We start from the raw sequence: 13,022 nt of genomic DNA, 5'->3' as shown, positions 1-13,022 counted from the left end.
CTTGCCTGCTGAGAAGAGATTTCTGGTTTTAGATAAGCAGAGCTTGCAGATAGATGTGAACCAGCCCAACAAGAAACCTATTATCCATCTTATCCTATAGATACGTATACAAGGAATGTGCCCTCCCTTGCCTTATCCATTCTGTCATGGCATCTTACGGGGGAGGACACATGAACAGTACTTATTAATTACTAATGATTCATCAGGATGCTATCAAGATATGGCAGATCAAAGGAAAGATGCTTAAGAGGGAAGAGGGTCTCCATCGCTACCATCAACTTTTGGCATAGCCTAGTGAGATACAGAGTGATAATCTCATTACAGCTCTAGTCTGAAAAGGTAATTATGATCCAAAAAGTGATAGGGAAGAAGAAAATAGGTGGGCTCCTGATGTTTCATATTTATTCTTTCGTTGGCTCCCACAGCTATTTGCTAAGGTTACAAGAGCTCCTAGCTCCTGCCATTGAAGACTTAATCTGGTGAAGATCAACCTGGGGTTCTTTCTGCTTTGAACACCCTCAGTCACAAGAGAGAGTCTGGAATCAGAACACAGTGAGACGCTTGTCCTGGACGGATAAAACAACGAAACTGCAGTTCTCACTTCACCTGTCAACAGCAGTTGAGAGTAGAATGAGTTCTCTAACCTCCACTCTAAGGCATGGGAGCAGCTCCAAGAGATAAAAAGGTGCCATTTTTACAGGTGAATTTTCTGATAATAGCCCCCACTGTTTAAAGCAGATGACAGCCTGTGGGCCAGACTCTGATCTCAGTTACACCTCTGTAAATCCAGAGTAACTCCATTGACTTTGACCTCTCTCTTGTTCAGCACTTTTCATCTGTAAATGTCAATGCATTTTACAAAGGAGGAGATAATCTTAGCCCCATTTTACAAATGGGAAAACTGAGGTACAGAGATGCAGTGACTTGCCTAAGTAGGCCAGTAGCAGAGCTGGGAATAGAACCTAGGTCTCTCAAGTCCTAGTCCAGTGTGCTAGCCATTAGACTGCATTGCCTCATTAGTTAGCCTATCAGAGCTTCTAAGTTCTGGTTTTGGCACTCCAGCAAGACTCTTACTAGCGAATAGGGTCACAGTAATTGGCAAGGCCATAATTCATGCAGTTTGAACATCTACAATCTCTATAGGGGTATTTAATAGCCCCTCCCACAGCAGGAAATAAGTGGTCATGTGACACAAAGTACATTTATGCCTTGTTCTCCAAGGCTAAAATTTCAACCATATTTTCAAAGCTTTATTTACACAGTTAAGATGCCTTTGAAACACCAGATCCTACCAAATTACAGGGTTAAACTGCATTTGATTTCAGTTCATGCCACTAGCATTGTTTCAAAATGTAGTTAAGACATTGCATGATTTAAAATAGTTGTTTCCATAGCAACAGTAGGGAGTGGGGCTGAAAGTAGGTCTTGTGTCTTGGATTGCTTTGTGAAATGTGACCCTGGGCTCAGGAAGTTTAGCCCTAAACAACGCTGCTAGAGAGCTGGTTTGAAAAATAGGTGGCAGGAGGGGATGGAGGAGGAAACATTTGGAAATTGACTAGGAAATACCAGGATTACAGTGAACAGCTGCATGGGATTTAGGATTCACTAGTCTCAAACATCTTCTTCCTGCCCTCCATGCCAGACTTCTCCTCGATGTTCTTCCTCCAGTCACCCACGTCACGCAGATCCTTCTCCTGTTGGCATTAGGGAAAAAAAAAAAAACAATGGAAGTACTGACAATGCTGGGTGGTATTCATGCCCATCCTTGTATTCTTTAGCGAACATCCATCCCTGATTCAGAGTAACAGCCATGTTAGTCTGTATTCGCAAAAAGAAAAGGAGTACTTGTGGCACCTTAGAGACTAACCAATTTATTTGAGCATGAGCTTTCATGAGCTACAGCTCACTTCATCGGATGCCTACTGTGGAAACTGCAGAAGACATTATATACACAGAGACCATGAAACAATACCTCCTCCCACCCCACTCTCCTGCTGGTAATAGCTTATCTAAAGTGATCATAAAGTTGGGCCATTTCCAGCACAAATCCAGGTTTTCTCACCCTCCGCCCCCCAACACACAAACTCACTCTCCTGCTGGTAATAGCCCATCCAAAGTGACCACTCTCTTTAAAATGTATATGATAATCAAGGTGGGCCATTTCCAGCACAAATTCAGGTTTTCTCATCCCCCCACCAAAACCACACACACAAACTCACTCTCCTGCTGGTAATAGCTTATCCAAAGTGACCACTCTCCTCACAATGTGTATGAAAATCAAGGTGGGCCATTTCCAGCACAAATCCAGGTTTACTCACCCCCCCCCCTTTTTAAAAAAAAACACACACACAAAAACTCACTCTCCTGCTGGTAATAGCATCCCTGTGTAGGACAGATACCACCTGGGATTCCAGTTAGCAAACCTAATATCCCTAAGGGGTGAGATTCACCCCTGTGCAGAGGACTGGCTCAAAGCTTATGCCGCACAAACCATATTTTGAAGGACTTGATTGGGATTTAAGTGATGTCTAGGCCTTGTGCTGGTCCTTAGTTTGGGGTGAAATGCACCCCTAATGCCTTTCATCCCACAGTGCTTTCCAAACCATCCATACAGAGATTGTTTCACCCACTGTTGAAATGCAGCCCCCTCTGATGTGGAATGAGGCAACTTCTTTAAGAGTGCAGAGCAACTCGGCACAACAGTTTGGGACAGGAAGTGAAGAAGAGTTTATCTAATAAGAGGAATTTAGGTTAGGAAGATATTACCCTGAACTGGAAGTTGATCAGGACTCTAGAGATACATCATAAAATCATAGACAGCTGGGCCAGGAGAGAGCATCTGGATGATCTAAGTTGGAATTTTGCAGGTCTGCTCACTATGACATTCTTGCTAATGTCACCTAATCTGTAACTGGAGTGGAATATCCTCCCCTACATACCAACCACGAATGGGCAAAGTAAAATAGTTTGACACCAAGCTCTTAATCCGTCTACAGATGGGGAGGCCACTAAAATACAGAGTTTTACCACTTGGGTAGTAAAAAATGTATGGCAGTGAGAGAATCCCAAACCGTCTCCCACTGCGTGGCTTTGGGTCACGGCCATGTGTACACCTTCATGACAGCTGGGAGGATTTAGAGATGGGAGGAAATAGGGAAATGACCATGTGGCAGAGACAGGACCACTCTCAGGATGTTAGAAAAGGCTAGAGCAGCCCAATGCCAAGTGCAAACAATACAAAGGTTGGATAGCAGAAGTACATAAGGCCAATGATTGGGAGACCGCAGCCTTTTCTGAGTAGCCAGGGTCTTTGGTCCAGAGATACATGGGCCAACTGGTCTGCGTGTGTGTTACAGGTCCCCTGTGCGCCCAACCCACAAGGGGGAGAGTCTACTACGGCTGCAGGGGAGGAGCCAAGCTCTTTAGTTTAAGCTGTTATAGCTCATGCATTTAGCTCTGGGGGTCCCCAGTTTAGTTCCCAGTGCATTGGCCAAGATGTGGCTGTCACACCTGTACACAGGGAAGTCTAATTTCCAGCCTATAATGCCTGGATCCTATTACAATAGGGGAAGTTGTGTGGTACCTTCTCAGTGTCCTCCTTCTTGACCTGCTTCAGGTTAGCTCGAAGGTCCATGCAGACTTTGTGTTTGGAGCCCAGCAGGGCACGCAGCATAGCGTCAGCAGACATGCGGACCCTACGCAGGGGTGGCCTCTTGAACTTGCCCCTCAGGTCAAACAGTTTCTGGCTCAAGTCTTCAAGCTACAAAAAGAAAGAGGAGACGGAGAAAGAGAGAGGGAAATGATGTGGTGAGATGGACCCACAGCAGAGGACGAATGGACTGGCGCACACACAAGTGCATATAGCAGAGCGTGATAGGAAGGAAATGCCATCTATGAAGGCAAAGGATTAGTTTGACAAAGCTCAGGCAAACACAGAAGACAGGGGAAGTGCAGAAGACATGGGCATTCAGGAGAGCGGGCAGGTACAGGGATGGTGTAGCAGGAGCATAGGAGGCAGATACATGCTGTGGAGTGGGACAAAGCATGGGGCTGGGCACACTCCATTGATCTCCACGTCAGTAGAGATGTGCGTGCCAGGGAAGATTACCTCTTTGGTGGTTTTCTGTAATTTAGCCTCAGTGTCATATCTTTCTTCATCCACCACCTCTATCTTCGCATGAAGCTTTTTGCATACCTCCTGCAGAGAAAGAGAAAAGGATGTGGACCATTGGAAAGCATGTGACTCACACCACCTACCCTTTCCACCACTTCCTCCAGTTCCGGAAGAGCCCAGCTCAGGTGCAGCTCCAAATCTCTGTACTTGGGATGGGCCACCTGGGATGCATCTGAACCAGTTCCTGGTCTCTCTGCTCCGCCTGCTTTCTAAGGCTCCCGCAACTTAACGCAATTGACAAGTTGGCTTACCCATCGGTTGGGGATTCCCCTGGCACAAGGGAATTCCCAGGTTGCAAATGGCCACTATAGCCAGCCCCTCCTCTGCCCACTGGCCCCAGGGCAGTAGGCATGTCAGGAGCATGACTGAGACAAGCAGGTGTGGTCAGAGTGCTGCTGGTGGAATGACCCCTTGGCAGCTCTAGGCTGCTTCTCAAGGCCGCACTTCCACCAAGGGGGCAGGTGCAGGAGAGATAGAAAAGAGGCTTTCAAGCCATTTTTGCCTCCCCCAGCTCAGCTGGCTAAGCTCTGCTCTAGTACAGCTCAGAAACTAGTCCAAATATTGCTCCATATGGCTTTGCATGAGACTTTTGCATTTAAACTTCCTCAGCTGTAATTGATTTCCAGTCAAAGATCCAAATACAGTAGTGCGTGAAATGTCTGGTGCCCACCCCCTAGGGAAAGTAGTGCATTTAACTGAGTAGCATAGAATGTGCTCAAGCAAGCCAAGAGAATTCCCCTGTGCCCCTCACGTGGGAACGATGAGTTGTCCTAACATGGAGTCTTTGGGGGAACCTGGAGGACTTCTTTCTCCTCCACCTTAAAGAAAGATTGCATTGGGCAGGAGGATCTGTTGTATAAATGCAACCTAGTATGACTGTGAGTTGAAAGGTCCCAAACAAAATCAACTTGATACCTCACCTCTGAGTTCATGATCAAAACTATTGGACACATGGAAACAGCTGAGCAAGCTTCCCTCTCCAACGTTTTGAGTGGTACATTCAGAGTTGACCAGCCTACTTCAGAAATTTTTAAAAAGCCAGAATCCATGTCTGGACCCACAAGTTTTCATCTCTACTTTGTGGGGGAGAGAACACCTCAAATGCACTATAGAGCCAGGACTTCACCTCGCACTAGCTACTATGCCAGAAGTGGAGCAGAGGATGTAGAACATGGGTGCTCAAACTGTGAGTCATTACCACCAGGGGGCGTATGAGGAGATGACAGGGGTCACAACCACCTGCCTTTCCTAAATTCCCAAAGAGGAGGCACGTCCCTGCTCAGTCGCAAGGGTTTCATGGGATTGAAAAGGTTGAGAAGCACCAATATAAGGAAATGGGCAGTGTGTTGGGTTGAGTTGGAAGAGCTATATACGTGGGGTAAGGCAGCACCCCGAACTTTTCTGCTCTTGCATGGGAGAAGATGGAAGAGACAAAGCTGTTACCTGCAACTCCTGCATGGAGTGCGGGAGTGACAAAGGAGGACAGTGCTCGGCAAGGTAATTGGCCTTTTCTGCCTCTTTAGCTGCTGTTTCTTTCTCTAGGAGAGTAGCAGCAATCTGGAGCATAACACTCTGGAGGGGGAAAAAATAAGATAAATCCAGTTACTTGTCTGAGTGAGCAGTGACAGTGAGGGAGGGAGCCCCCAGCTACTCCAACCCCAGCAGGAATCACTGAAGGAGTGCTCACCACAGGGGGGTCATGGGCACTCCAGTCCAACTTGTTGCCCACAGGAGTTGCTTCGTGTAGGAGATGGCATAGGAGTGCTGGATGTGGGGAGCTCACAGCTACTCCCAGGACCAGCTTCTTCCAGCAAGAGACCCTGGCCGTAGGGAATGTTGTAGGAGCAGTGATTTGGGAAGCTTCGGGCTACCCCAGCTGTTGGCTGGCCTGGAGGAGGATTCACCAATGATGGGGAACTCTCAGCTGTTCCAGTCCCAAAAGGAGGCACTGTCTGGAATGGGGTAGGAGGGAGCGCCAATTTTAGGAGCTCCTGGTTTTTGCAATGAGGGGACTGATGCAGGAGCACTGGCTGGCTCAAGAATGGACAGTAGGATGGTTGTGGACAAATCCCGTACATCATGCAATATCAGGACTAGCACGTACCTTCAGATGCTGCCGGCGGGCAGTGATTGCCCTCTTCCTTTTCTACAGGTGGAAAGAAAGACAGACAAGGCAGGTCACCACCTGCTTCCTCCCCACCCTTTCCCATATAACTGTAATGACAGTTTTAGCATCTATATTCCTCCCCAGAGCCTGCCCAGAATGGGAAGCAAGAGAAGAACTGCATCCACAGCACAAAGGGATCTGGCATCAAGCCCCCAGCCAAATCCTTGGCAATTAGTCCCCAAACTAGAAGACGCTGACAGTTTGCTGCAATCCATATCTGCCAGCAGAGCTCAACACAGATCTTCCCTGCTAACCCCAGTGTTGCCAACTCTAAGCATTGAAAAAACATGAGTCAAACCTCAAATCCTGATTGGCGTAGAAATCATGAGAGTTCTAGCTTTTCTCCGCAACCAGGAGAGTTAGGAATGTGTGTGCTTTAAAAACTGAAAGATGAGATTATAATCCCAGGCCTCCAGGAGCTGGGGCTTTAAGAACACCAAATATTGTGAGACTCTATCAAAATTATGAGAGATGGTGACTCTGTTAAAAAGTCAATAGTACTAAAGGGCCAGTGAATGGAATGCAGGGGAAAGAAGCACGGAGAAGGTAGCATGTTAGAATTAATCCCACTTTCCAACTCATCCCTGGCTAGCAGGTAATTATCTTTCTATTTATGGCTTTAAGGCTGACTGGGGAGACAGGGCTGTGGGGGATGAGAGGATTCCTCATCACAGGAGCATGAGCACAGCAGTGGGGCTGTGCATGCAGGGAAACACCTTTATTCATCACTTCAAGGGGACAAGCAGAGCAGCAGGAGGAAGGACAAAAGCCAGACTTACCTCCCTCCCCACTCCGCCTGACCCTTGCATCAAGAAAGGGTGGGACATAGCCAGCTTTGTCACTGCAGGGGAGTGAGAGAAGCACTGGGGCTGTGGGAGTGGGGAAGCCAGATTCATTGCTCCATGAGGAAGAAAGAGCAAAGCCGAAGGGGGCCATGGGAGCTGCCAGGCAGGAGGCAGGCATGCAATAATGCCATCAACAACTCCGTAGCAATACACTCCATTGCCTTGTGTGCATTGAGCTGGCCATGAACCTACGCCCTGACCCCTTGTTTGTGACAGTACCTTGGTTACCTGACTATCGTTTGGGCGGGGAGGATTGTGACAATAAGGAATTGCTCTACAGGACAAGAGTCTAGGTCCAAGTTTCATGCCTTGGCCAATACCCTGATGTTGCAGAGGAAAGTGAGAATCCCTCCCCCATTAAGCACTTGGGCAATCAGGTAATGCTGCCCATGGGGGTGGGGCTGCAGGATTACAGGAGGCAGGTTGCATTGGGCGTTTTTGTAAAATTAATATGAAAAAGAAATCCTCACTGAGCAATTTAAATGTCTTTCAAATGGATACAAAGCACCAAACTTTGTTCGTTTCCAGGCTACATGGGCTAGCAGCAACAATTCTATTTACAAAAGCCACAACCTCTGTCCCACACTGCACTGCAGCTGTTTCCTGAGCATTTCATCATGGAGATTGGGTGCGTCTGAGTGTGGTTGAGGTGGGGGAAATACATACGTTTGATATGCATTTGTGGGGGAGGGGAAGAAGCATTCTGTGCTTTATGGAGGGCGGGGGGAGGAAGGAGATAAAAAACAGCAGCTCAGTAGATATTTACATTTCAATTGCACCTTTCATTCCGAAAGAGCGCAGAGCCTGCTATGGAATATATAAAGATCACTTCATCATGGCAGAAAGGCAGCCACCTCTGAGGTGGAATGCAGCAGCAGATTAGCTGCACACAGTGGCTTAGAACATCTGAAGAACGCCCTACACACAACTGAAAGTGCAGAGGGAGAATTAGAGAGGTGAGTTATGGTGACTTCAGCTGGAATTTGACCAGGATGTTGGTGCTAAAACTTTTACTTTGAAAAGAAGTGCCAGGGGATTTCCTTCAAACTAGATTTCAGTGGGTGTTAGCTTAAGTAATGACTGACTAAAAACTGGGTAAGGACCTCATGATTTGATCTGATGGGTGAGCAGAACCTAGGTTTTACCTGTCATCTGAACGGCAGCACCCCTAGCACCTGAGTGTCCCCCTAGCCCTGTGCTGTGGCATTGGTGCAAAAGGGAATCAAAGCACCAACATGCAGTGCTTGGGGTTTCCTTGGAGTTCTCCCCTATCCAAGAAATTACAGACCCCATTCTGTGTCGCTTAGGAGATCAGGTGAGGCTCCACCATGAGGCGACACACTGAGCAGCTTGCTAAGGGTATTCTGGACGATACTCACAGAACCAGCATCAAGCCTTGCAGTGAATTGCTTCCACTCCTCTACTTTACTATGGGGCAATTCATCCTGATACTGAGTCTGTAACAGCTCTCTGGGCTAAATCCACTCCAGCTCAAGGCCTATGCATGACATATGCCTACAAAAACAGGGGTAGAATTTCACCCAGAGTGAGTCAGAGACAAGCCAGACACAGCAGAAGGAACAGGTAGATTCTACAAGGAGGGAGGAATTCTTCTGAGGGGATTCCACATGTGCCCCTCCCCATCCAGGCTTACACTGCTGAGGGGACTCTTCAAAAGCCTTCATAGCCATTCCCATGCTGGCCAGAGAGTTGGGCACAGCATGACACAAAGTGCTGCAAGGGCCTGATCCTGTTCTGACCGGAGTCAAGAGGAGTTTCTAAGCAAGCAGCCAGAGTCAGGTCACAGAGAATCACCTTCGAAAAGGGATTAGACAAGGATTTGTGGGTGCAAAGGGATCAACATCGTGCGCCACAGCTAGCTGAGCCAGAGAGGATGCAGCTCCGCGGCCATTCCTGTCTCTATAATTGCCTCTGTTGTGGTAGAAGCTACGTGGCTAATGGACCATGAACACCTTCCATTCAGCTGGGGCAGCAAGTACACGAACATCTTCCACAGCACCATCTTGGGAAGCAGGGATGCTCTTGGGGGAAAATCCAGCCTGCAAACTACAGCCAAGAAACACACCTCCTACAAAATACTATCTCCTGCCTTTCAGCTGCGGGGCACTTGTCCTTTTAAACCCTTTTAGTCCACATATTTAGTTAGGGGAGTTTTGAAGATCCACATTTCCTTCCAGGAGCTGGTCTTTTTAACAAGATAATACAAAGCCAAATGTGATACTATCCCCATGCATCATTACTAAAAGAAAAATCCCAGAGAGAGAGAGACTTACTTCTTCACTGTTCAGGGAGAAAGAGACAGAAAAAGGGAGGGAGAAAAGGAGAGAAAAAAAAAGGAGATTAGCATCAGAACCAAAAATGAGAAGGAATTTAGAAAAAAAAGTCTGCACTTATTTTAAAGACTAAAAAGCAAACCAATGCCATCATGTTAGAGACAAAACCAGAAACTTACTCTGACATCTTTGTTTAGTGGATTTAGAACCTGCAATTAAAAAGAAATGTAACAATTATTTGTGTTCAAAGTGAATTTCTTGGATTAATCAGAAAAGGACAGTTTCATCAGAAAGGGGAAATGGTTTGTGCTTGTTTTCCAACTTCCGCAAAATCCAGTTTCCTAGAGAAGTAGGCTGCAGGTTATGGAGAGGTGCCAATCATGTTCTCACCCAAAACCAGGGAAACTACAGCACCCAGAGTCTTTTGGATTGGAGAAAATGCTTAGGGAACATGACAGCCATGGCAAAAGGTGTGATAGGACCACTGCAGCCCCCGCCCCTCCCTGGCTTCGACCTTCTTTGATCACCCAGGCATCAAGCGTGCTCTGGGAATACGCTGGGCTACCTGGTGACTCATCATGTACTTATTTTATAAGCACTGTAGAGCAGGGGATTGAACCCAAGTCCCTTCCTCATCACAGGCTTCCTGAGTGGCCTTGGCAAGTCGCAATCCCTCTGGGCCTCAATTCCCCAATATTTACAATGGGAATAATAGCACTTCTGTACCTCTCCAGGGCACTGTGGGGATAAATCCATGACTGATGTGCGGCACTAATGGGGACCAGAGAAGAGCCATAGATAGGGTGGTCAAGGCACAATGTTTTCATTGGTTGTGTACAGCTCTGAGCACAGTGGGGTACCAAGCTGCTTCAGCAACATAAATAATCCATCATAGATTGTGCCTGCTAATCCCGGAATGCAGCTATTAGGAGATTTGCGAAGGCTGGAGAAGGATGTAAGAAGTTAATTTGGACAAAGGAAGAGAGAAAGGTCAAGGGGGAGGCGCAGAAAGCCACGCTGATCTCCCCAAGGAAACTTTATCCTGGAAAATGCGCAGGGGCCATCAGATAACTGGGGAGAAAGTGCTTCTAAAAATGGTCAGGGCAGCTCACAAGGAGCTCCAGCTGTCTCCTTGGGCTGCAGCCTTTCCCTGTGCCAGCCCTCATGAGTCAGGGAGGTCAAGGCAACGCAGTGGCAACCACGAGAGGCAACAATACAGACAAGAGACTTGGCATCTGAGGAATGTGGGAGCTCCAGGCAGGTTATTTTTAAATAAAATTCTCCCTGCTCTTTTTATGACTCTTAAATGGCAAGTGGAAAGGAAGTCAGACAAGAAGAGCCTCACATTCTCTTCTATTTGAAAAAAGAAAAGGAGTACTTGTGGCACCTTAGAGACTAACCAATTTCTATATGAGCATTTGCTCCCTGTAGCCTTAACTTGCCTGTTTAACACATGGCATGCAAAAATCAACAACAAATCAGAACTCTCTACTGGGAGACCTTGCTAGAGGGTTCCATACTCTGCAGATCTATTCAGTGTGGGAGAAACCCCTAGCACCTGATCATCAGCTGGGGTAAATCAGGGTAGCTGATGGAGTTATGCTGATTTATACCAGCTGATAATTTGGCCCCTATAGCCTTGGGAACTAGATCCAAGCTCAGTTTTAAGCATTGTGGGTCTTTGCTTTTCCTTTAACTCCGTTACACGAGCAAAAGCAATTGACGGGCGGGGGGGGGGGCGATAGAATCAAATATTGAGGGCATACCTGCAGTGAACAGGAGGGACCATTTCGGACGTGACCAATAAATACAAACAGACATACCTGAGAAAGCTAAGGCTGACTGAACTACTGGAGATGGGGTGTCAGGTTAATTGGAGCTTTAAAGCTTTCCCTCCTCAGCTGTGCCAGCAAAAGTTCAGACACACCAGCACTTATCTCAAACTCAAAAAGCAAGTTCCATTCCCCCTCACTCCTGTAACAGCAAGCTGGGTCAGTAAGAGACATGCAAAGGGCTCACCTAAGTCCCAAGGAGAAAAACAGACAGCACTGGTGGAAGGACAGGATCAACTGGCAAGCCACAGGCAGCTGGCTCAGGGAGGAGGTATAAATGGGTTTCTCCCATGGCTCAGCAGAAAAGCCACCTGCTCTTTAAGGGCATGGAGATCTCCTCAGACCAATGATGTGCAAGGGTCCAGAAATACAGAGCACCTCCCTTGGCTGGAACAGTCAATCCAGCCAGCATTCAAGGCGTCTTGGAGGAGAGAGAAGCTGCAGTGACACAAGGAGTTTCTATAGGGGAGGGAGATGGAGGTTTACAACTTTGTGGCGGGGTGAATTGCAGTGATCATGGAGGAAGGAACTCGTCATTAGCAGCATTGATAAAGGCACAGCATTTGCATGGCTCAAAGGCAAGAACATTCCTTCTTTGGACGCTCACTCAGGTTGGGGTGAACCCCCCTCCTGCGCATGGGGTTCAGCAGTTTCAATACCCCATTGAGGTGTCCCAGGTGGCCAGGAGTGGAGGTCAGACAAAACTTTCCAAGCAAGGAGTGGGGGAAGGTGGTTAACGGAAGGTTCAAGGTCATGGCCCACTAACATCAGAGTCAGACAAGAGAGGGCTCTGGCAGGCAGATCAGGACTATTTGTAGCAGGGCACGCATCTGCAAAGGTCTAGGACCAGCTGTTCCTTAACAGAGGCCATGTCTACCCTACAATGGCTAGAGCACCATAGCGTAGACCCTTCCTATATCAACAGAAGGGGGGTTTCCGTCAACATAGTTAATCCAGTAGAATTCTTCCATTGACTTACTCATGTCTACACCAGGGGCTAGGTCAACCTAACCACAGCACTCAGGGCACAACATTTTTCTAAGCTCCGAGCGGCATAGCCAGGCTGATCTAATTTGTAAGTGTAGGCCAGGCCTAAGTGTGAATTAGGGATGTAAGGCCTGGTCTACATTACGAAGTTAGGTCGACGCAAGCCACCTTGCATTGACCTAGTTGTGCATGTGTCTACACTTAAATTTGTCTCCCACCGATGTAAGGGCCCTGTTATTGCAATCCAGCAACGCCACCTCCTCAAGCAGTGCTGAGCCCTGGCTGGTGTCCTGAGGTCAATGCAGTGTGAGCGTAGACACTGAGTTACCTACGTCAACTAGAACGGTCTTCCTAACACGGACCACTCTGGTCACCATTGTGACTCCGCTGCCCAGGGGTCACGGAGACCGGAAGCCCACTCCGCCCCACTTTAAAACTCAGTGAATTGTTAAAATACCTTTTCCTGACTGCTGAGCACACTTCGCAACTCTCCATTGTTGTGTGCACCATGACAGCTACAGGCTGCAGACGCATGCCAGCCTGGCGTAGACAGGAGATATTGGACCTTCTGGGCAGTGGGGAGCAGAGACTGTGGAGTCACCGCTCCAAACCAACCATAGGCATGTTGACGTCTGTGAGCAGATTGCGCGGGGGATGCAGGAGAAGGGGTACGACCGGAACCAGCAGCAGTGCCGCGTGGAAGAGGAAGAACTGCACAGGCAT

General features: G+C 47.7%; 1 protein-coding gene across 1 annotated transcript; it reads right to left on the bottom strand.

Annotated features, from left to right (window-relative positions):
- Positions 1–1,241: 1,241 nt before the first annotated feature.
- TNNI2 (troponin I2, fast skeletal type) lies at positions 1,242–13,022 on the bottom strand. The gene is given in 8 exon segments (XM_073350615.1): positions 1,242–1,694; positions 3,584–3,760; positions 4,109–4,198; positions 5,618–5,746; positions 6,279–6,320; positions 9,660–9,689; positions 12,757–12,875; positions 12,878–13,022. Coding segments are annotated over 8 exon segments (831 nt in total). The 3' UTR covers positions 1,242–1,595.

The sequence above is a fragment of the Lepidochelys kempii genome, chromosome 6 (genome assembly GCF_965140265.1).
Source record: "Lepidochelys kempii isolate rLepKem1 chromosome 6, rLepKem1.hap2, whole genome shotgun sequence".
Taxonomy (NCBI): domain Eukaryota; kingdom Metazoa; phylum Chordata; order Testudines; family Cheloniidae; genus Lepidochelys; species Lepidochelys kempii.
Note: the sequence above shows the minus strand (reverse complement) of the source record. Positions and strands in the feature narration are given on the sequence as shown.